The 23,809-nt window shown below is 40.2% G+C and overlaps 1 protein-coding gene across 2 annotated transcripts in view; it reads left to right on the forward strand.

Annotated features, from left to right (window-relative positions):
• Nucleotides 1-23,809, forward strand: part of WDR25 (WD repeat domain 25) — a 99,260-nt gene that overhangs the window by 43,877 nt on the left and 31,574 nt on the right. For both annotated transcript variants that reach the window (XM_089522535.1, XM_089522533.1), the window contains exon 3: nucleotides 15,559-15,706. In XM_089522535.1, the coding sequence (XP_089378661.1) occupies nucleotides 15,559-15,706 (148 nt within the window). The remainder of the gene's footprint in view (nucleotides 1-15,558; nucleotides 15,707-23,809) is intronic.

Below are 23,809 nucleotides of genomic sequence, written 5' to 3' on the forward strand. Positions count from 1 at the left end.
GCTGTGCTTAATATGGAGAGAGCTGCCTTATCTTAAGTGGAAAAATACAATGACCTTTGAATATGTAAAGGAGCTATTTTTTGAGATCAGTTTTCTACATTGTAAAGGATACCATCCAAAGAAGTGGTGAAATCATTTTTAAAGTATAGGCTGAGTCTCCCTTATCCAAAATGCTTGGGACCAGAAGTGTTTTACATTTTGGATTTTGGAGTATCTGTATTTTATATATGTACATAATGAGGTATCTTGGAGATGGGACCAAAGTCTAAACACAAAACATATTCATGTTTCATCACAGAGCCCTGGTGGTACAGTGGTTAAGCCACTCACTCATAAACCACAAGGTTGTGAGTTCAATTCCAGGCAGGGCTCCAGGGTCCACTCAGCTTTCCATCTTTCCATAGGTCACTAAAATGAGTAGCCAGCTTGCTGGGGGCAATTATCATACAGTTGTAAACTGCATAGAGATTGCTTAGAGTGGCATGAAGCGGTATATAAATGACACTGCTCTTGCTATATGCCTTATACAATTTTTATAGAGGCTTGGGGGCAAGAACGTAGCTTGGGGAGGGAATTGTGGGGATATAGCAATAACAATAGCAAGTACACTTCTGTACAGCTTATAAGTGCACTTAACCACTCCCTAAGCGATCTACAATGTGTAAGTTAATTGCCCCCAGCAAGCTGGCTACTCATTTTAGTGACCTATGGAAGGATGTAAAGCTGAGTGGACCCTGGAGCCCTGTCTGGAATTGAACTCACAACCTTGTGGCTGTGAATGGCTGTAGTACTGGCATTTAGCCATTGTGCCACCAGATCTTCTATAGCAGTCGATTGAGGAACAGTTAATTCCTCCTTTTCTCACTTAGGCTTTCTTCCCTGCAAATTAGATTCCTGACACTGCAGGGCAGATAATGACAGCTGCAATCTAGAAATAGTATATGTACTTCTGGCCACAACAGTAAAAAGATCTGAATTCTTAGAATCATACAGTTGGAGGAAACCACAAGGACCATCCAGCCCAACCCCCTGCCATGTGGGAATACACAATCAAAGCTCTCCTAGAAGATGGACATCCAAGCCTCTGTTTAAAAACCTCCAAAGGAGGAGTCTCCACCACCCTCTGAGGGAGTGTGTTCCACTGACTAACAGGTCTTACTGTCAGGAAATTCTTCCTAACATTGAGATGGAACCTCTTTTCCTGTAGTTTGAATCTTCATAGCTCTCCAGTGGTCAGCTTTGGTGTTCATAGGGCTTTCATTCAAATGGCTTAAATATGTCTTGTTGTTTGTTTTTATTTATGAAACAGGAATAAAAAATAAACAGAAAAAGCATCCTTCCAAATTACAGTATTACGTAAACCAAGAAAACAGCAGCAGAAAGCAGTAGCAATCAAAATATTTTTTAAAACAGAGTAAAATTACGTGTCACATACTTTTCTGAAAAATAAGGTTTTATCAATTCCTGAACATATTTAATTAACTCAATTTAAAGTGGTTCTCTCATTTTCAGAACTGAAAGGAACCCAAGACTTCTTTCTGATTTTACTGAAGGTGAAGATTAAACCTGAGATCTTGTCCAGGGTTTGGTACTTCCACAACATCTCAGTATTTTGCCCTTGCAACCAGAATGGCAAGCAGTTTACTGGAAGGGCTAGTAAAGACTTCAATGGGGCTTAGTGTTAACAGATCCAATTTCTTCATTAACTTCTGAAGATTTCTATTATCCAGAACAGGACCCCTTAACACAATAAAATCTAAAAGTTTATAAATGATGCTAACCTGTTCCAGTTAGAAATGCCAATGATCAATTTTGATCTTTTGAGGTTTTGGACTGATGAGTGGATGGTTCTGTGATAATGAGGGCCAGACTGAATAGATTTTTGAACTAGTTTTTTAAAAAAACTTTGGGAATCTCATGAGCTTTTTTCAAGATCATATATTGTTTTATTTAAAATGCAGAAAGAATGAAAGCATTATTAGATAGCTTAAGGGATATTTTCTGCCACACGAAATGCTTTTGAGAGAGCAATTTGTTCTGCCAATATAACAACAGTTGCATTTCAAGGTGGTCTGAAAAAAGGGGGATTGGGTCTGATACCACAGAGCAAAGGGCACAGTTGGGGAGATAATATAAATGACATCTCTTTTTCTCTAGATTTTTCGCTTACAATTTTAAGAACCATAGGACACAGTGTATGATGTCTTAAATTCGTTATTGTTAAAACTATTAAACTGCCCTAGAAACTTTTTCCTAAGAAGATTAGAAACAGAAATATAACTACTCCATTAATTGTGGGCAGTTCCTATCTCAGCCTTTAAATGAGAAGGTGGGGGGAACTCTCTGTTATTAGCGTTACTTTTAAATCAAATTAAAAGTAATATAAACTGAATAAGAGCAGCAGAGGGATTATTTATTAAAGCATCTTGTTCATTTTATGTATTAGCAGCTATTCCCTAAGGCTTGAATTATTTAGGGAAGGAATAGTTAGTAGCCACTTGCGGCATAATGAAATAGAGCATTTAAATTCAGTGCAGAACTTCCTTCATTGCACACAAAGTCCTGGGTTTTGCTTTAGTGACCTTGGCTTTTCATTTTCTTTCTCTTTCTTTCCAGTGGATGCTTATGCCTGTTGTCTTGCATCCCCTACTGCTATTATAGTTAAGGCAGAGGATATGCTATACTACTTCAATGAATTGTCAGTTTTGCTCATTGTATGAGAAAAAAGTAAAGTAAGTCAGATATGGTTCAGCTTTCTTATTTAAGTTTTAATGAACTTGCTGGAGCAAGCTTTTTTAATCTGGCAAGAACAGGCTGGTTCTTAAGGCAATGTTGAGGCACGCTGGCTGATATTGCATTGCTGGGTTTATACAAATTCTGGGAATACATGCTGAAATGCTTGGTCATTGTTACCAAAATTAAAGTTAATTTTTGTTCAGTCTCGAAGCACACTTATCACAATCAAACCAATTTACCAAAATTACAGTTAATTTTTGTTTTGTTTGGAAGCAACTGTTATCTTCTGGTGGTTGTTTTATGAGGGTGCTAAAGCAAGCAGCAAAGAAAATTTGTTTTTGTTTTTAAATTGGTTTATGTTATGGAGGAACTGAGCATGACAACTCAGTTATTTTGAGTACATTTTCAGGGAAGAGAACATGAAAAAGATGCACCAAGGTTATATCTAAATTCAAGACAAATTACGTACTCAGAAACATGCCACAAGAAAAAATGTTTGTTCAGAAATTATACTATTCAATCTGCCATTCTTGCTGATTCTTTGGCTACATCCACACTGCAGAAATAATCCAAGTTGACACTACTTTAAAAGTCATGGCTCAGTGCTATGGAATTCTGGTATTTGTGGTTTTGTGATATATTTAGCCTTCTCTGTCAGAGAGTTCTGGTGCTGTGAGAAAACTAGAATTTCCAGAATTCCATAGCACTGAGCCATGGCAGTTAAAGTGATGTCAAACTGGATTATTTCTGCAGTGTGGATGCAGCCTTAGACACACAAAGGTTTTGCACATCTGGCATACTAACACAAAAGTGGCTAACCTGTGGTCCACTTAGTCTGACTGTATGTAGATGAGGGAAGATTTCATAGGCAGAGAAGGGTAGGACATACTAGGGAGAAAAGCCTAGTACAGGGGTAGGCAACCTTTCTGAGCCGGGGGCTGGGTTGGTGTCCCCCAGACAACAGGGGGGGGGGGGGAAGCCTAAAAATAAATAATCAAATAATTAAATAATATAAGACAACATTTTCATATGTAGGACACATTTTTTTAAAATGGAAGACATGCCAAAAATTGCATGATTTTAAAAAAATGGTAATATAAATGCATGTTTCTTAGGCATGATCAAAATGGAGGACATTTGGGCATTATTCCTAGACAGATGGCAGAAATGGACTTCCCTTTCTGGCCAACCCCCCCCTCCCCCCATTCCAAACAGCACATTTGGGCATTGAACATGGCTTTACTTAAGATGGCCTCTTGCATATTTCAGAGGCTTATTGCATAACCAAACTCTTTGGGTTTCACACTGAATATGGGTTCACATGGCTATGCATATTGAACATGTCAAGGTGGTTTCACAGTTCTTGCACCAAGTGTACTTCTGAGAAGTGTGTACTTGGTCAAGGGACTGTGGTTTTTCTTCACTGCGCATGAGTTTGTAAAAATCACAGCAATTTACATTGGCCGTGTCTCTGAGGCTGGCTCACATCAATATCACCATCACCATCACCATCATTGTTAAAACAAAGCAGACCTGTAAAAATGGAATGGAAATCCTCCTCCTCCTCCTCCTGCTCCTCTTCTTCTTCTTCCTCCTCCTCCTGCTCCTTCCTTCCTCCCTCCTCCTCCTCCTCTTCCTCCTCCTTCCTTCCTCCTTCTCCTTCCTTCCTTCCTCCTCTCCTCCTCCTCCTCCCCGCGCACCTGCGCTAGAGGCCAATGGCCCCGCGCCCCTGTGCTGCAGGCCAATGGCCCCGCGCCCCTGCGCTGGAGGCCAATGGCCACGTGTGCCTGCGCTAGCGGCCCCGCGCGCTTCCGCGACAGGCCAAAGGCCCCATGGGGCTTTTGGCAGCGGCAGTCGGCGGCAGGACCGACTCGGCGGGCCACATGTGGCCTGCGGGCCGTAGGTTGCCGACCCCTGGCCTAGTATGATGGAAGGAGGATAGAAGCACCCTTTGCAAGTTTCCTGTGCAGCCTTCTGTTAAGAACAACCCTTCCTTTTCCCAGTAGCTTTGTAGAATAGTAGAGTGAGAGAGGTAGGGAGAAATGAAGGAAGGAAGGAGTAGTAGAAAGATTTTAATGATTTCAATGAAATCATTCATGAAATAAGTGAACAGATTAAATGATTTCCTGGTTTTAATGTATTTAAATTCTTATAAGGCTTTAATTATTCTGTTATGCTAAGTCACCAATAAATTATCAGTTGCAAAGGCATGGCTCCTAAGCAGTAGATGTCTATTAGCTATTACAAAATCTATTGTATGTCCCTCCCAGGGTAATTAATATTCTTGGCAAATTTGACTGCATAGTGCATTGAAAGAAATAGACTGTCAATTTATGTTAAACAGTTATCTGTCTGTCTGTCTGTCTATCTATCTATCTATCTATCTATCTATCTATCTATCTATCCATTTCTGAGAGGGCTCCACTTGCAATAACTGCACAAAAGCTGAACTATATCTTTCCTGAAACACACACGTGTGTGTATATGTGTGTGTGTATATATATGTGTGTGTGTGTGTAACTGAGCTTGATTGATAAACCATGGAGACCAAGGGCTTTCATGGTCCATTCCCCTTTAAGGTGTCAGAAGGCATCACAGGCCCGGTTCAAATGGGGAAGCGCCATCCTGGCGCTGATTCTAGGGTTCGGGAGCACACAGTATCCACACACTCCTGAACCCTGGCACATAACGGCAGCATCATAATGGCGGCCTCCTGTCCACACAGGGGCCACCATCATGACGCAAGTGTGGCACACCATCCACACATCGCAGCGCCACGCTTGCATCATCGATGCGCGCCAGTGCGTAATCATTATATTATTACTACTGTTGTTGCAGTGGTCTGGTTTAAATTTGTAATTCTTTGGTTCCTTCTTTAATGTGCAGTTTTGATGCTCAGTGTTATTACTATGTTGAGTTCACATTCTCTGAGACATTCTTCTCCTCCCAATGGTATTTGGAATTCTTTTCCTTTGAAACAGTTCCTCCAACAAGACCCTCATCTATGACCCATGTCCTACTCATTGCTCACTTAGACTTCTGAAGTGTTTTTTCTCCTTGGCCCTTCCATTGTCTTATCTTGGTCCATTTACATCCAGCCAGCATTCTGGTACCAAAATGATGTACCCCTCCCATCACCTAAGCATGTGTTCCCCTTCCTCCTTTGAATAGTCATTCATATCAGAACCGTGTCACTTGGGGTACAGGGGTAAGACCCAAACTGGCTTTTAGTGGACAAATATAAGGTAGTAAAAATAGAATATTCTTTCCATATTCTCAGCCAGGATTGGGCAATGGTCTGGGGCCATTTTTGCCTTAGAGTGACCTTGGTGGGCTGCATCCCTTTCCTACCTTCCCAAGCAGCCAGTTTTCTAGCCCTATTCACAAGTTTTGGGAGGTGCACTTTGCCATTTAAATGTTTTACTCTTCCTAGCCAGCTTTTAGGTCAGAAACAGTTTTTAGAAGCAGGAACTGGCCAGATGAAAGAGTTTGTAAAAATATATTTTATGACCTAAAATAGGTTGGAGGATTAAAAATAAAATTCAAATGGAAAATCACTTTCTTCCCAAGGGTTTCTAAGGACAGACAAATTAGATCAAAAATTTAAGGGAGGAAATTTGGGGAGTTCAACGGATGGTAAAAGTGTGGGCCATACTTTCCTCATCCTTGATTTAAAAAATCCACTTTACTGAAAGGTATTGCAGGTATTGCAGAATGATTCTGAACAATTTCAGTAGAGATTAATTTTATTTTTGAGTTACATTGGTATTTCTTGTGAAAATAATTCAATGTGTCTTGCTAACTAGTAACAGATCTTTCAGTATGAGGAAGGCCAGCTGTATGTACTTACTAAAACCTAATCTATATAAGATTCTAGTCATTTCTTCATAATCTTGCCAAAGGCCTGTTCCAGACGGGCACTATGAGGCGCTGTCATGACGTGCGAGGGGCGGCGCTTTCAGATGCCCCTTGCTCCTCGCACGTGACGAGGGCGTCAAAATGGCGGTGCCCTGTACACACGCCTCGCCATTTTGACGTGATGGACGCCTAGCATCCGCACATCCTGGCGTCATTGGGACACAGCGAGTGCACCATTGGTGCACTGTGGCATCACAATCGTGCCGCAAGAAGAACCTGCTTTTTGCGGGTTCTTTTTGCGCCGCGGGGTAGCCCCGTGGTCTGGAAGCTGCGGCTTCCCTGCGGAGCAAACCAGGGCGCCATAGTTCCTCTGCCATTCAGTTTTCTGTGCTTCTCTACAGAGAAACAGACACTGTGTATATATGTGTGTGTGTATGCGTCCTGCATTATGATGTGGTAATGATTTTTAGCAGCAGAAAGACTGCCAGCTTTCTATGTTTGAAGTTGATTTGTGCTTTCAATTTCACCTTGGTGAGAGCTTCTTTTTCCCTTTGGCTTTCATGTTAGTGTTTAGACTACTGAATTATTAGATATTTTAGTTTTCCAGAACAGATGGTCAACAGCAAGTATCTTAATTTAAGTGTAATAGTTATACTAATTAAAGCTTCATTGTGAACGTTGCAGTCACCTCATAAAATCAGAAGCACAGTATGTTCTGTACTAGAGTTCTTTATGAAGTCCTTGATTTGCTTTCCCGAAATGTCCACTACATATTTTGGAAAATTCTTCTTTCCACTTGAAGATGTGGATCCATTTTGTATGTGATGTCAGTGAAAGCCTTCTTTTTAAAAGTGGCATGGGCTCATTTTAGAATTTGGAAAATATTATCCTTTATGAACCTACTTAGGAGTAAGTCCTTATTTTGCTATTCCAAGGACTCAGCAAATGCAAATGGGAAACCATTCAGAGTCAGGGGCTTTCCCAGCAGATAATGATCACCAATTAGCATACACTAATCCTCTTTTGCATTAGCCTTCCAGCCTGAGGCCTGCCATCAGCAACAGAACAATACACATGCAAATCACTCCTGCATTCCCAGGCTCACACAGTGTGTGTGTGTGTGTGTGTGTGTGTATACATATGCATATACATACATACATACACATATACACATACATACCCACTTTTTCCAGGCAAGCATTCTCTGAAGATGCCAGCCACAGATGCTGGTGAAACGTCAGGAAGAAACTCTTCTAGAACATGGCCATAGCCCGAAAAACCCACAAAAAACTATGGATGCCGGCCATGAAAGCCTTCGACTTCCCATACTCTTACCCATATATATTTAGTAGTAGTAGTAGTCCTGGGATGGAAAGATAAACATCCATCTATTGTTCAATGGTGAGATGATCTTGCTGCTTTAGTTATTCATGAACATACATTTGATACAAGACAACTTCAAGAAAACATGTTTTTTGGAAATATGGTCAGTTCATATTAATGTAAATGCCCACCCTATGTTCATATCCTATGTACCCTTCCTCCTCCCCTTTTCTTCTTCATTTCTTTATCATCTTACTTAAAACAATTCAATTATGCACACTCACACGCACATACATATATACTCCAATTTCTTCTAATCTGCTTATCACAGTGCTAATCAAATTTATTTCAGCTCAAATGTGTTTAGTCTACCTGCAGTGCTTAACAAGCATTTGTGATCTAGAAAAGCAGGATGATCTATTCTGTCTGATAAATTTTAAAGTAGATATCTGTGTGTCTCTAAAGTTTTGCAGTCAGCCTCAAAGTTATATGAGTCTCCCCAATCTGTACTGATTCCTCACCGTCTTTTCCATTTTCAGAGTTAACGATGATTTTGTTACATATATTAGCACTGATCAGAAATTACTTATTTATTGTATTTATACTCTATTCCACAGTTGGAAAGACTTATCAGCAACAACAACAAAAAAGGGACAGCCCTGGCTCTTAGGTTTAATACTAAAGAGAGAGAGAGAGAGAACCATCACAAAAGGAAAAGGAGATGAAGAAGGATAAGGAAAACAAGAAAGCTCGAGCACAAGTTCTTACCATAATGAAGTTATTCAATCTGGTAGAATGGCTGCTAGATATCAGTTGTGTGAGAGGAGTGGAGCATGGTGTAGTGGTCTGAGTGTTGGACTATGACTCTGGAGACAGGGTTCGAATCCTGTCTTGGCCATGTAAACTCACTGGGGGGACATGTGCAAGTCACACTCTCTCCGCCTCAGAGGATGGCAATGGCAACCTCCCTCTGAAGAAACTTGCCAAGAAAACCCAATGATAGATTTACCTTAGCATCGCCATAAGTTGAAAACAACTTGAAAGCACACAACAACAGAGCCTACTGGAGGTGGCTTCTAAAGAGACTGATGACATCTCTAGTTTTTTTCTCTCCTTCTTCTACAGCATTTAAAATCCAATTGTAAAGATAGATTCAAATCTTAGTTTGAAATGGGATTGCAAATCATCCTTGTGATTATATAGCAGTTCTGACTGCAGCTTCCATCTTTGCCCATGTATATGGGAAGCTGAATATGGGAAAGACACCAAAGGCTTCTCTAGTCCAGCCTGACGTTCACACAGTGGCCAGCCAATTGCCTATGAGAAACCCACCAGCCTAGGGGGAGAAGAAGAAGAGTATATTTGGAAAGCTCATTAGAGTCTTACAATTTTTGAGGAGCAGGAACTGGATGTGAATAATCGTCAAATGATTTTGCATGAAAGGTCAGTTTACTTAAGGAGATTTAAGAACCCATTTTTCTGCTGTCCTTTCAAATATTGATTTGCTTATTTTTATGGGTTAATTTCTGAGGCAGCACATGCAAAAAGTCAGCATGTGAGTTTGCTGGTGGAGTAAATAGTGAGAGTGATAGGGAAGAAGTAGCCTCCAATATATCTCAGTGAAGCAACACAGAAGGGCATTACTGTTTGCCTCTCCACTCTCCCTTTCAGTTTTACATTGAAATTCTACATAATATTATGCATGTGTTGTCTTCACTGAGTATAGCTAGCACTTAAATACTGTGCACAAAAGTGTAATGTGTGCCAATAATTATGTCCCTTATCTGAGTCCTCTATCACCCCCTCCTTAGACATCTGATCTGGTTACATGGTAAATGAAATCTTATGTAAACTCTGGTGGCTGAGTGCCATGTTTGGCCGTCAGCAGATTGCCCTTCCATTATGTATTTTTCAAGATAGCTTTATCATTATAATTGGTTTCTTAGGGGTTTGCTTTTATATCATGTCTTTAACAATTGTACACAGTATTGATTAGCCTTAATGCTGTGGAAAGAGGACTTGCATTTTATTGCAGAGTTGTCATAGTGGCTAAGACACTGCAAGCTGTTCTTAGATTACACAGGATAGACCATAAGAGAGGAACATTTTTCAGATAACATTGTTGTTGGTCAGGATAATGTGTATTGTCTTCTGCAACACTATAGATTAGGGGCTGGTTCAGAGCTTGCCTTACCAGGTAAGCAGAATTAGGTAGCTGTATTAGGTGGTAGTTTCTGCAGAGTACAGAGTAGTAAAAAGGTATTTGAAGAAAAGAGCTGTGAATACCATACAGCCTATTCAGTGCCCATAGTTTTTTGTAGGTTTTTCAGGCTATGTGGCTATGTTCTAGAAGAGTTTGTTTCTGATATTTCGCCAGCATTTGTGGCTATCATCTTCAGAGAATGTTGACATGGAAGTGAGTGTACACACACACACGCACACGCACACACACACACTGGTTGGGAGGAGTGATTTCCATGTTAATTGTTCTGTTGTTGAATGGCAAGGCCTCAGGGTGGGAAGATATCCAGAGAGGATTTGTGTCTGTTTAATTAGAGATCCATTGTTTGCTGAGAAAACCCCCAACCCTGGGTGGTTTTCATTTGCATTTGCTGGGTCATGATTTTAGTGTTTTTTAGGACGGGTAGCCAAACCTTGCTAACTTAAAGAGTTTCTTCTTTCTTGTTGAAGTTGTCTAGGTGCTTGTGGATTTCAATGGCTTCCCTGTGCATTCTGACCTAATAGTTGTTGGCATGGTCCAGAATTTCAGTGAAACTCACTTCCATGCCAGCATTCTCTGAAGATGCCAGCTACAAATGCTGGTGAAACATCAGAAACAAACTCTTCTAGAGCATGGCCACATAGCCAGAAAAACCTACAAAAAACTATGTTTGCCGGCCTTGAAAGTCTTCGACTTCACATGTCCAGTGCTCCTTAAACTACTCCACTACCACCTGCTATGGCAGGATATGCCAGTGTCAAAGAAAGACTCATTAGTCAGGCTATTTGGCTTCTTTGTTTGGAATGGGGATGAGGACAAAATCTTTGCTTCAGGCCACAACATGTCTGGAGCTGTGAGTAAAATAATGCATATGAAACTTTGAAGACCACTCCCCACTGGAATGTAAAATTGCCAGACAATATCACTGGCTTTGGAGTCCCTCCTCGATTGAGCTATAGCTGATGGGTCTAGGAAATGTCACCATTCTTGGATGTGTGAACAGTTTGCCAGTTCAGATGTAGGGAGCAGGTAGCCACTCTCATGCATAGGTGATGCTTACTTTAAAAAAGAGGGAGCAAAGCAGTGGATCTGGAGAGTCAGGGTGGATATGAGAAGAAAATCATCAGAGTGAGCAGGATTTAGGAATTAGAGAGCGCAATGTGGAACTGAGATTTCCCTACTGTTTTAAAGGTTCATTCCAGTTTCCAGAGCATATGGAAACCACTATGGCTACTTCCTTTGAAAAAAGTGAGAAAAAGAGTATGCAATAGGGATATCTCATCCTCATTCTTGTTACATAGGCATGGATCTTCTTGTAATGGTTAAGGTAACAGTTTCCTTTTTTGGAACAAGTTACATAATGATTTACTTCTTAAAGTTCCTTTCCAGGCTCTGTTAGCACCTGTGTTCATATGTGTGATTGAATTCCCAAGGGATAAGTGAAATGTTCTTTCCTAAAATCGTTCTTTAACAGGATAGTAGCTTCATTCCTCTCAATAAATGAAAAAAGCATGTACACTACAAAATACCTCACCTTGTGCTTTTGTTGTGGAAATTGCTTTTTCATAGTTAATTGTTTAAGCGCCTTGGAGGAGAAAATAACACAAATACATCTAAGCAATTTATAACCTGTCTTTCTAAATTCAATCATCCACTTTCTCAAAACTTCCCTTTCCAGATTCCACCTAGATATGATTTACTCTTTATTAGTCTAGTAAAATGTGACAAGATCATGAAGTCTTTCTGAAGAGTTATTTCTAAGAGCATTTTTAGCACTTCTCAGCAAATAGGGCAAAGTAAACTGTACTGACAGCAACACTTGCCTTAAATACATTCTCAAAGACTTTATAGTAAATGATTGCCCAGCAGAGTATCTATTTGCAGGCAAAGAAAAAGATTAAGTTAAACAAAAAGACCGTGTTAAACAAAGGCCTGTCATTTGCCGTGTCAAAGAATGACTTTTGTGTCTCAAGGTAACATTAAATTACTTTGGCGGGAGCTGAAATTGTAGTTGAATTGATTCAATGTGACTGAATGCAACCAAGGACCAATTCGTGCCTCTTTCCAACATCACCATCACTTCTGGTCTTCTGAAGAGATTGTGCCTGCCAGATCAAACATAAGGCATTGTCTAGACATTCAGATATTAATCTTTGTGTATTTTGTTCTCCCATGCAAGAATGAAAAATTCCACAAGTTTTCTTCCCATTGAGAAAGATGACAAGAGTTTGGGCTTCTTTTTCTGCTAATTTTTCACACTCTCAGGGTGGTTTTTTTTTTTTTTTTTTTTGCAAAATTTCATTTGCAGACCATAAAAATTTGTGCCAGAAAACAGTTTATTTTTGTATATTGCCTATATTAAAAATGTATAACAAAGGTCTCTCTCTCTCTCTCTCTCTGTGTATGTGTGTGTGTGTGTGAGTTTGAAGTGGAAAAAAACCCTAATGGCAGTTGACTGTTTATTTACTGGTGTATCCTGATGCGAGATACATTTTCTTGTTGTTGAGGCCAAGAAAGTTTGCAACTATTATTCACATCCCTAATTGCTGTTAACACCTGTTTTCTCCTTCATTCCCTCACCAGAACCAGGATCCCTGAAATAGCTGCTAGCTAACCTCAGATTGCTGGGATCATATATGTTTGCCCACAACAAGATATGGAACACTAATTTATTGGTGGTTTGCTAAAAAGATTAGGGGGGCCTGAAAAACTAATTGTAGTATGCAGCTTGGAAGCTAAATAACTGATAAAGCCAAGGAGAAGATAGCAATATAGAATATTGCCTTGAGATATTAGCATTGTTCTCTGATACAAAAAGGTAAATCAACATAATGTCTCATAAAGAGACTCATTAGCAGATTAGCTGGGTATTACTTTGCTGATAAACTTTGTAGATACATTTTTTATCAACACATGATTAAAAACAGTGACTATAAAGCGCATAACTTTGATTAATGAGAGAGCTTGATTACCCTGAAACCAAAGTATAATTGTTAAATTGTTCTTCTCACTACTGATTTAAATTATAAAGTCATTATTACCTTTTGCTCTCCCTGTTTCTTAAAACATTTATTTTTGTTAGTGTCTAATATATAACAACACTAACAAAAATTATAAATAAAGTTAAAATATATTTATTTTTGTTATCTTATATGAACAACACTGCCATCCTGACTACAACTATACCATATTGTGCTAGGAATCAGGTTTTTGTCGCTAAGCCATTTGGCTGAATTAAGTCTTCATTAGAAATATACCTCCCATTATGACCACATTTTGGGAGTTTGTATTCTGCTCTGGTCAGGCCCCACCTGGAATACTGTGTCCAGTTCTGGGCATCACAATTAAAAAAGGACATTAAGAAACTGGAGCGTGTCCAAAGGAGGGCGACTAAAATGGTGAAGGGTCTGGAAACCATGTCCTATGAGGAATGACTTAGGGAGTTGGAGATGTTTAGCCTGGAGGAGAGAAGGTTAAGAGGTGATATGATAGCCCTGTTTAAATATTTGAAGGGATGTCATATTGAGGAGGGAGCGAGCTTGTTTTCTGCTGCTTCAGAGAACAGGACCCAAAACAATGGATGCAAGCTACAGGAAAAGAGATTCCACCTCAACATTAGAAGGAACTTCCTGACACTGTTCAACAGTGGAACACACTCCCTCGGCATGTAGTGGAGTCTCCTTCCTTAGAGGTCTTTAAGCAGAGGCTGGGGGGCCATCTGTCAGGGATGCTTTGATGGAAAGTTCCTGCATGGCAGGGGGTTGGACTGGATGGCCCTTGTGGTCTCTTCCAACTCTATGATTCTATGATTCTAGTCTGAGCACCATGGACTTCAAATAATCTATGGGTGTAGGAGTCAAATTCATGCAAATAGCTTTATATCAGTGTGAGGTCGAAGGCTGGCATCCATAGTTTTTGGGGGGTTTTTGGGCTATGTTGCCATGTTCTAGAAGATTTTCTTCCTGACGTTTCACCAGTATCTGTGGCTGGCATCTTCAGAGAAAGAACTACAGCTGAACTATGGATGACACTGAAGTAAAACTAGGCTCACATTTGAATTAGAGTCAGCCCTCCGTATCCACACATTATTTATCCATGGATTCAAGTTTCCATGGCATGAAAACATTCCAAAAGCGAATTTTGAATAAGGGACACCATTTTAATATGCCCTTGTATATATTGGGACTTGAACATCTATGGATTTTGATATCCACAGGGGATCTTGGAACAAACCCCAGCATATACCATGGGTTTACTGTATTATGAATAGATATGTTTCTGGAAAATACATTCTGCTTCCTGCCTCCCCAAAAATCGGTATGGAAGTTGCTTTTTTGTGACTATTAATATATATCAATATATAGTGAACCTGTATCTCATCTGTATCCACGTGTTGCTTTATGTGAAAATCTATTTTATTTTGTTAATGTAAATGTATGGAATCCAATTTCTGTTAAATACTCTCACTGTTGGAATACCACGCCAAAGTCATTTAATAGTGGGGCTTCTAGGCACATACTAAAATTGCATTGTTTTCACAGAGATGAAATATAAAGAATAGCTTCAAATGTGATAAGATGCATTATGAATGAGCTGGGCATGATAAATGTAACAACTAAACTTTTTCATGATCAGATACAGTATTTTTAGGAAATTGTACTGCCATATACTGATTTATTTCCAGTAATATCTGTTGTAGCTTCACAATGCAGGGTTCTCCTTGTTTATTTTACACTCAGTATTGCAGATGAGCTGAGATGAAGAATGCAGAACATCAGTTGTCCAGTATTAATATGGAGAATTCAACTGCTGCTGTTCAAGGGATGGAGAAGATTTCTTGTGGTTTTCTTGAACTCTTTGTGTTGTGGGTATTGAGCAGACCAGGGCATCAAAGGCAATAGCAAAAGCTGTTTCATTGGTGGTTGTGAATATTTTGTGCTTGTGAATCTTGTGAAATATTTTCCTCCCCAGTAGTGAAGGATGAATCTGACAATTTTAGTTTTATTCAGGTTACATCTGCACTGCAGTAAAAATACAGTTTAACTGCTTTAACTGGCATGGCATCCTGGGATTTGTAGTTGTGGCACCAGAGCTCTTTGACAGAGATGGCTATCTCACAAAACTACAAATCCCAGAATTCCATAGCACTGAGTGATGGCAAACTGCATTATTTCTGCAGTCCAGATGCAGCCACAGTCAAAAGAAATTAACTTCTCCAAATAATTGATTCTCCCTGTCAACAGAGACTTAAAGTATTCCACTTTAGAGGAATTGCTTCATTTTAGGCATTTTTGTGTTACTTCCAAATATATTCCAAAGGGACACTTGGTTAACCAGATGACAAGCTTCTTCTCTGCTAACTCTAAATCCATTTGGTTGGCTACTTTGTGTTTTTAAAGTTGATTATATTTTTCTTTCAGGTTTGGGATGCTGTGGATCAAGGTTATTGTTTAAAAACATACCCTCACCATACTTGTGCTGTTCGAGCGGTTCAGTGGTTCCCATGTGGAAGTTGTTTTCTCAGTGGAGGATTTGACAATATGGTTCATTCTATAGATATTGAAACAGGTAAATATCACACACTGTTCTGGCTGTGTGTGTGTGTGTGTGTGTGTGTGAAGGGAGCATTTTTGTAGTAATAGAAACAATGAACAAGACATAGATGGGTTTGCCAAAACTGTAAGGTATAAAAATCCTGACTGGGAAGGGAAAAAAAGTGTTTAAAATGTCATTTAATCGGTGATAGAACTCTTATTCTTAAATTAAAATGGGATCTTAAGATATATTCTTGAAATGTTAGCTTTCCATGGGAGTTTCTAAAATGGGAGAGCATTGTTGTGTGAGCTCTATATGCAAGCTTTGGCATTTTTAAGAGACACTGATACAGTAGGGACCTCAATGTAATGCCAGCCAAGCCTAAAATCTACCAGATTCCCTGGACACCAATGGAGACTATCATGCGAGGGCCATTGGTTAAAATAAGTGGCTGTCAAAAGTAAACTTTTGCAAGCTTGAAAGTGCATGCTTGAAAGATTGGAATGAGGCTGATACCAAATGGGACCAAAGTCAGCAAGGGGATGGAATTTTATCTTTCCCTCCACTTTTTTGAAGCTAGTATATTTGAATTGTTAGGAAATCCCAAAATGACACACATATGGTATTTTCCCTGAAGAAGAAGGATTTTACTGAGGACACAGAAGGGAAAGAAATTGTTAATTTTCCTCCCTGCATGCGCTCAGTTCCTGCTAGTTTTCAGCTTCCAACTTATCCAATTTGTATTTTAAAAAATGATGTTAGCTGCAATGACACATTTAATATTTTGTCTATGTTGGCTCCAAATTCTACTGAAAGAGATCTTTCTGATTGTTAAGGATTGACATGTAAACATTTAATTCATCAGTTGATTTTTCTAGGATGCCACTTCTAATCTTTCTGTCTGTCTTCTTCTTACTTCTTACTTCTTAACATTTTTAAGCTACCGTATATATCTGTGTATACGTTGGCCTCATGTATAAGTTGTGGGCCAGAATTATTGATTTTGATATGATCCATGGATAAGTCAAGGGTAAAACTTAGGGGCATGTAACAAAAAATGCAAAGGATGAAGCAAAAGAAACGGGTGCTAAAGAACTCACAAAATTCTGGCAGACATAACTGTGCTCACCCTATAGGTTGGATGGATGAGGAGCGAACTGTGGTAAATGGTGGCTGTGCAATGCGTGGGGGAGGTGGCCAAGTACAGGCAAGGCTAAGAAAACACACATACATCAAAAATGAGATGTGAAAGCACTGTGGAGAGGCAAATGGCCAGAGCTACCTCTGTCCCTGACTGCAGCTACCATTTTCCCACCCAGGCATTCAAAAAGGCCTTTCACCATTCTACTCAGAGAAGGGGATGGTTCCCTTTTTTTGACAAAAGTTAAGGTACGTCATTAACTCTTATATATAAAAAAGGAATCATCCCTTTCTCTGAGTGTTGAAAGTTGAGAGCTTAGTCCATCCTAGGAGAACCTAAAAGAAGCAATGACCCCTTCTATTCTCTTGGTGCGCCTTTGAGGGGAATCGCCCAAAAGCCACTGCCATTTTCTGGCAATGTGATGGAGAACATGCAGGGATTGATGTTTCTTTTAAGTTCCTCTGGGATGGACTAAGCTCTTGCCTTTCACAACTCTACTCAAAGAAGGGGATGATTCCTTTTTTCCTTTTTTTGGCAAAAGTTAAGGTACATTACATTGACTAGTGGAAAAATCGACCCAGATTTTTTGGGTCTATTTTTTTTTTTTTTTTTTTTTTTTTTTTTGCAAAATTGCTCTACTTATACGTGTGCCTCTCATATGAGTCCAGTTGTCACATTAATGGTTTTCTTGGCAATATTTATTCAGAGGAATGTTGCCCGTGGCTTCTTCTGAGGTTGAGAGAGTTTGACTTGCTCAGGGTCACTCAAGGGGGTTTCCATGCCCAAGCGGGGACTTGAACTCTGTTCTCCAGAGTCGTAGTCCAACACTGAAACCATGCGGCTTGGGATGGCAGTGTACATAATATGCCAAAGCAATACAAATGTTAAGCATATGTAGAGTTTTATACAGGGAAGAAGCTGGTTGCTGAAAGAAAGTGAGAAACATTATGCCCTGTGACAGGTGCTGATACCACCTTAGGCAGGAAGCAATAGCAATAGCAGCTTCATTTACTGTATATACTGCTTCATACTGTAGTGAGCAGTCACTAAGCAGTTTACAACTATAAGGTAATTGTCCCCATCAAGCTGGACAAACTCATTTCAACAGCCTCAGAAGGATGCAAGGCTGAGTTGACCCTGAGCCCCTGGCTGGGATTGAACTCACAGTCTTGTGGTTCCTGAGTGAGTGGCTGCAGTACTAGCATTTAACATCCGCGCACCAGGATGCAATTCCACATTGTCTTTATAAAATCACAGGAAGCATCTGTCCATACATTTCACTAGCACATGGCTGATACTATGGTCACACTAGCTCGTCTTATTGTGGCCACTACAAAGAGCACTTTCTATGTAAACAGTCACATGTCCAATGTGGCAATGGCATCAAATGGTTGTTGACAAGCTGTGCCAGAACAATAGATGAAGTCTAAGATGGTATTGGAAAGCAAACATATCTTCCTTAAACCGTTTAAAAACTTGTTAATCTGGGAATGAACAAACCAAGATGCATGTCACTGCAGGAAGAATAGCCAGATAACACCATTACATTTACCCAATATGTGGCCTGAAATGGGTCCTTTTCTTGAAGATGTATAAAAAACCTGGCTGATTGTAAAATGTTGTTATGGAGGCCTATTTGCAAAAACTGTAGAAATGCCTACCACTTAGCACTGTAAAACTTAGAGGTACTAAGCTTATGAGCAGTGGTGAGTAGAACCAGCATTTCCAGTTGGATCTTTAATGTGGAAGGATGCTCCAGGTAGACACTAGGTCTTGAGGACTGTAAGTCACAGTGTCTTTTTTCCCCTGCTGGCCTGAGCTAGAAGATCTGGACAATTCAGGATGAGATGAAGAAGAGAGTATGCATACAATAGAAGCTATTTCAAATAACTGACATTGCCTATTGATCAAGTCCTACAGTCTCCTCATTAATGAAAACAGGCACAATGTGTGTTGTGGACTGACACAAAGAAATCTATCTTCAATATATCTCAAGAACCAAAGAAAGACAGAAAGAAGTAAGGAAGGAAGTTGAAGTGCGGGTAAAGTTGTTATCTGGGTTTGTGCCTTTAAGTTGTTTTGGACTTGTTGTGACTCTAAGGTGAACCTACATGGGGTTTTAATGGCAAGATTGGTTCAGAGGAGGTATGCCATTGCCTTTTCCTAAGACTCAAAGAGAGTAACTTGCCCAAGGTCACCCAGGGTTTCATCAGGGTTTCATTAGGGTTTCCATGGCTGTGCTGGGAGTTGAACCCTGGTTTTCAGAGCTGCAGTCTCAAAACATTACACTACGTTGGCTCTCCTGGGACAGCCCCTGAGTGCATTTAAACAGCGCATTCAAGTCATCCCTCAGTCTTTTCTTCACCAGGCTGAACAAGTCTATCTCCTCCAACCTTTCCTCATATGTTTTGTTCTCCATGACTCTTATCATCCTTGTTACCTTTCTCTGAATGCACACGAACTTGTTTATATCCTTCTTAAAATGACGTGCCTAGACCTGAATGCATTACTCCAGATTATGCCTGACTAGCGTAGGATATAGTGGGACTATTACCCTTGACTTGGAAACTGTGCTTCTACTAATGCAGGCTAAAACAGCATTTGCCTTATTTGCTGCAGTATCATACTGCTAGCTCATATTCACTTATGATCAATAATAATCCCAAGGTCCATTTTGCATGTAGTACTGCTGAGAAGACATAGTGGCAAAACAGAATGGCAGTAAGTGCTGGGTTGGGGACAGCATCTGAGCATGGCGTTTAGATGTCACCAGGAAGCTACTCGGCTGACTGCATGTGCAGCAGCTGCATGTGACGCCACCCCTTTAGGACCATCTGTTTTGGCCCTTGGTCTTCCACAAGATAGCAGGATAATTAAAGTCCCTCATAACAGTGCTTGCATCTTGAAGATTTCTGAGATTTGTTTCTGATAATCATCCACCACTTTGCCTTTGTTTCGTGGCCTGTAGTAAACTCCTACCACAATGTTGTTTTTATTTCCTTTTTCAGTTGTCTTTACCTACATGCTCTCAACTGGTCCTGTCTGATCACTTGTGTGGATTTCTGTACAAGTGAATTCATCTTTTGACATATAACCCCCACTCCCCTTCCTTTTCTTCCCTGTCTATTCTTTTTGAATAGATTCTTTTTGAATAGATTATATACTACAGTTGTTATGTTTAAATCATGCGAGTCATCCTACCAAGTCGCTGTTATATCTTTAAATTCATATTTACTATTCTGCACTGGGACCTGAAGGTAATCTTGTTTATAGACATCTAAAGCCTTATTTGTTCATATCTTTTATTTTACTGCAGTATTCTGATCTCTGTTCATCAGACATCTTACTGATCCCCTCACAGGGAACCTCTAATCTCCAGTTTCTGGGAGTCACAGAGACCATGAAGAAGAAAAATATGCCTCTAACTGTGGTTCTTCAAGTGGTCATTTGTGAGCTCATACAGGTCTCTCTTTTCTCTCAAGGGCTTGCATATGGTTGTATCTTTATAACTTTTATCTGCAGATCCAGAACTAAGGTAAATTGGAGAGAGTAGTACTGATGTACATGTTGGGAGAAGTGGGGTTCCTGCTGACTCATCTTTAGAAAGTTCTGCACATGTGGTGCAAACACAGAAAGAACTTTTTTGTGAATATCCAACTGACCACTTGAACAAACCACAATTAACAAGTAAGCAAACTTTTTTTTTGTCACCCACAAGTTTTAATTTTTAAAAAGAGATTCATAGAAAAGGAGAATGAAGGGATATAAATAGTTGGTTGTTCTAACTGTTCCCAGAAAATGCTGCCTACCATATGTATCTCACTGAGGTTATTGGGTGAAAATCTTTGCAGGCAGTGTTTGCTAAGGAGTGGAGATTGGGTGACCCTAAGTGTAGTACCTTACATTTCTCCATGTTGAATTTCATTTTGTTAGCTTTGGCCCAGCTTTCTAGTCTATTCAGGTCATTTTGAATGTTGATCCTGTCCTTAGGAGGAATAGCTAATACCCCAGAGGGGTACAGATATAGGATGGGGGACACCTGGCTGAATGAGACTACATGTGAAAGGGATCTGGGAGTCCAAGTAGACCACAAGTTAAACATGAGTGAACAGTGGGATGCGGCAGCTAAAAAGGCCAATGCAATTTTAGGCTGCATCAATAAAAGTATAGTGTCTAGATCAAGAGAAGTAATAGTGCCACTGTATTCTGCTTTCGTCAGGCCCCACCTGGAATATTGTGCCCAGTTCTGGGCACCACAATTTAAAAAGGATGTTGAGAAACTGGAGCGTGTCCAAAGGAGGGAGACTAAAATGGTGAAAGGTCTGGAAACCATGCCCTATGAGGAACTACTCAGGGAGCTGGGGATGTTTAGCCTGGAGAAGAGAAGGTTAAGAGGTGATATGATGGCCCTATTTAAATATTTGAAAGGATGTCATATTGAGGAGGGAGCAAGCTTGTTTTCTGCTGCTCCAGAGAACAGGACCCGGAACAATGGATGCAAGCTCCAGGAAAAGAGATTCCACCTCAACATTAGGAAGAACTTCCTGACAGTAAGGGCTGTTCGACAGTGGAACACACTCCCTTGGAGTGTAGTGGAGTCTTCTGCCTTGGAGGTCTTTAAGCAGAGGCTAGATGGCCATCTGTCAGGGATGCTTTGATTTGGATTTCCTGCATGGCAGGGGGTTGGACTGGATGTCCTTAGTGGTCTCTTCCAACTCTATGATTCTATGACTGTCAGAATAGGCCCTCTTTCTAAGTGAACTAACAGTGTTCCTCCTGAAGAAACACCATTCCATGGCCTATTTAAAATGTTTTTTTTTTAATTTTAAGTATTTTGATTTTTTTCCTGGCTTTTGACATTTTATAAAACATTGCTATTTGTTATAATTTAGTGATTTCCCCCTCCTCATGTTTCATTTGTGTATTTGGATGTTATGGAAAAACAAGCTTGAACTAAATAATACAACTAGTATGTTCTGACACCACCTTCCTTATCCTATTCTTGTTTATCACTAGCCAGCTTTTCTTGCAGAGACGTCAGTGAGGCTTTCAGCAAAAAACAGCTCATTACTGGAATCCAAATTGGATGCTTTCTCACTTGAAAAACATGAAGCCAGCTGTACATATTAGAATTGCATTATTTTACTGAACCATTTGTTCACCGCTTTCCATTCCTCTTCTTCAGTGCAGAATTCATTTTGTCATTGATTAACTTATCCTTCAGCAATGTCTTTGGGGTTCTCTCTTAATTTCTTTTTAGGTCAGTTTAGGGAAATGGTTTCTTCCTCTGAATTTGACGTGTGAGGCTTAAAGCCCTGGGACCAATTATGGCTTTCTGTTTTTAGGATGAGTCTGCTGTTTGCCTCCCCATGCTACTGCTGTATGGGAAAATCTAAGTTACTGTTTTGTGTAACACAATTTTCCTTATGAAAGTCCAAGAAGAGGCATACAGAATTAGACCAAAGTCCCATTTAGTCCAACAGCAGTTAAACAACCGATTATACACTTGTTTATGGAAATCCTGGAAGTAGGACATGAGTGTAATGGCATCCACTTTCTTGCCTTCTCCAGCAACTAATATTGGTTGCAGTCCTGTATAGCTCAATGTTATGTAGTAGTTCCGCATGCATGCCTTTGCTAGGCTAACTTGTATCCCTCTCTTGGTTTTACTCAGTTGGCTCTGAAATCTACCACATGCATGGCCATTCCATGCCATCATGAGTAGTGAGCAAAACTGGGTAAGCAATTTCCCCATACCCAGAAACAGAATGATGACATCAATGGTGAGATCCTCCAGCACTGTCCGGAAGTCTTAGTGCGGCTGTAATAATTTCACATCTGGCTACACTGACATAGCCATATGTTTCTCTAATCCTGTCTATTCCACACGGGGCATGGAATAACTGTGGGGATTCCAGAGGATAATGACTTTTTAGACTATAGATGCCATGATTTGAACCTGGGATCCCTGGCTTCTGCATGCAGAGCATGTGTTCTACCACTAATCTTTGGATCCACTTGCACAGGAACATGTTCTGCATATGCTCGGAGGCTCCCAAACCATTTTTGATTTAAGAATTCTGCCTTCTTGATTCACTGGGAGATCTTTGTAGCTATCCACATTGCTGTGCTTGTGGTTGATCAGTTTCCTCTAATTAAAATATGTCACTCCTCATTAACCTTTAACAAACAAGGCATCTGAAGAGTGAATGAAATACCCATATTGCGGGGGTGAAAAGAAAAGAGAGATGCAGATGACTGGCAAACTGAATTAAAGAGGATGAGATCCCATACTTTGAAACAATCTTTCCCAAATGCATTCTGCTATTCTGCCAGGAGCTGATTTTATGCTGAAAACCTAAATAACTTTGTGTGTGTGTGTGTCTATATGTGTACACACCTTTAAGACACTTGTCCACTTACACTGACCCCATGAATAGTGAATTTCATAAATTCTTACCCCAAATTTGAAACTGTAATTATCACTGGGCAGCCTACTTCCTTTCCTGCTCCATCACCCCATCGTCATATTTTTCTCATATGTGTAGTATTATATGCCCATACGCACTTTGTTCTAATTGCTTTATACTTTGGACTGGGCTTATCTGCTCTGAAACTGAATTGGGCTGATCTGACCAACTTGGAACATAGAATCATGGGCGGGTTACAGACGGGCAAAAAGGGGTGTGCTCATGACGTCATGAAGGTATAGCCTTTAGACGGCCCTTACCTGAATGCCACCATGAACGCGCCGCCTGCACGCTCCAAGTGGGAAGAAGCGGCATTAAAAAGGTGCCGTTTTTTTCCGCTTCTTTTTGATAAGCGGCGTATGTGCGCATCTCTGTATATAAGCTGCTGCACTGGTACGCCAGAATTGTTACGCCGCTAATTTAAGTTGCCCATTTAAAAGCTCCGTGTCTGCTGCGTCGCATAATGAGTCGGGGAAGATGGGCATTTTGCAGGAAGCAAGGGTACAGACTTAATTTGGACTCTTC

The sequence above is a fragment of the Sceloporus occidentalis genome, unplaced genomic scaffold (assembly GCF_023333645.1).
Source record: "Sceloporus occidentalis isolate IW3139 unplaced genomic scaffold, rSceOcc1.0.p SCAF_4, whole genome shotgun sequence".
In the NCBI taxonomy this organism is placed as follows: Eukaryota; Metazoa; Chordata; class Lepidosauria; order Squamata; family Phrynosomatidae; genus Sceloporus; species Sceloporus occidentalis.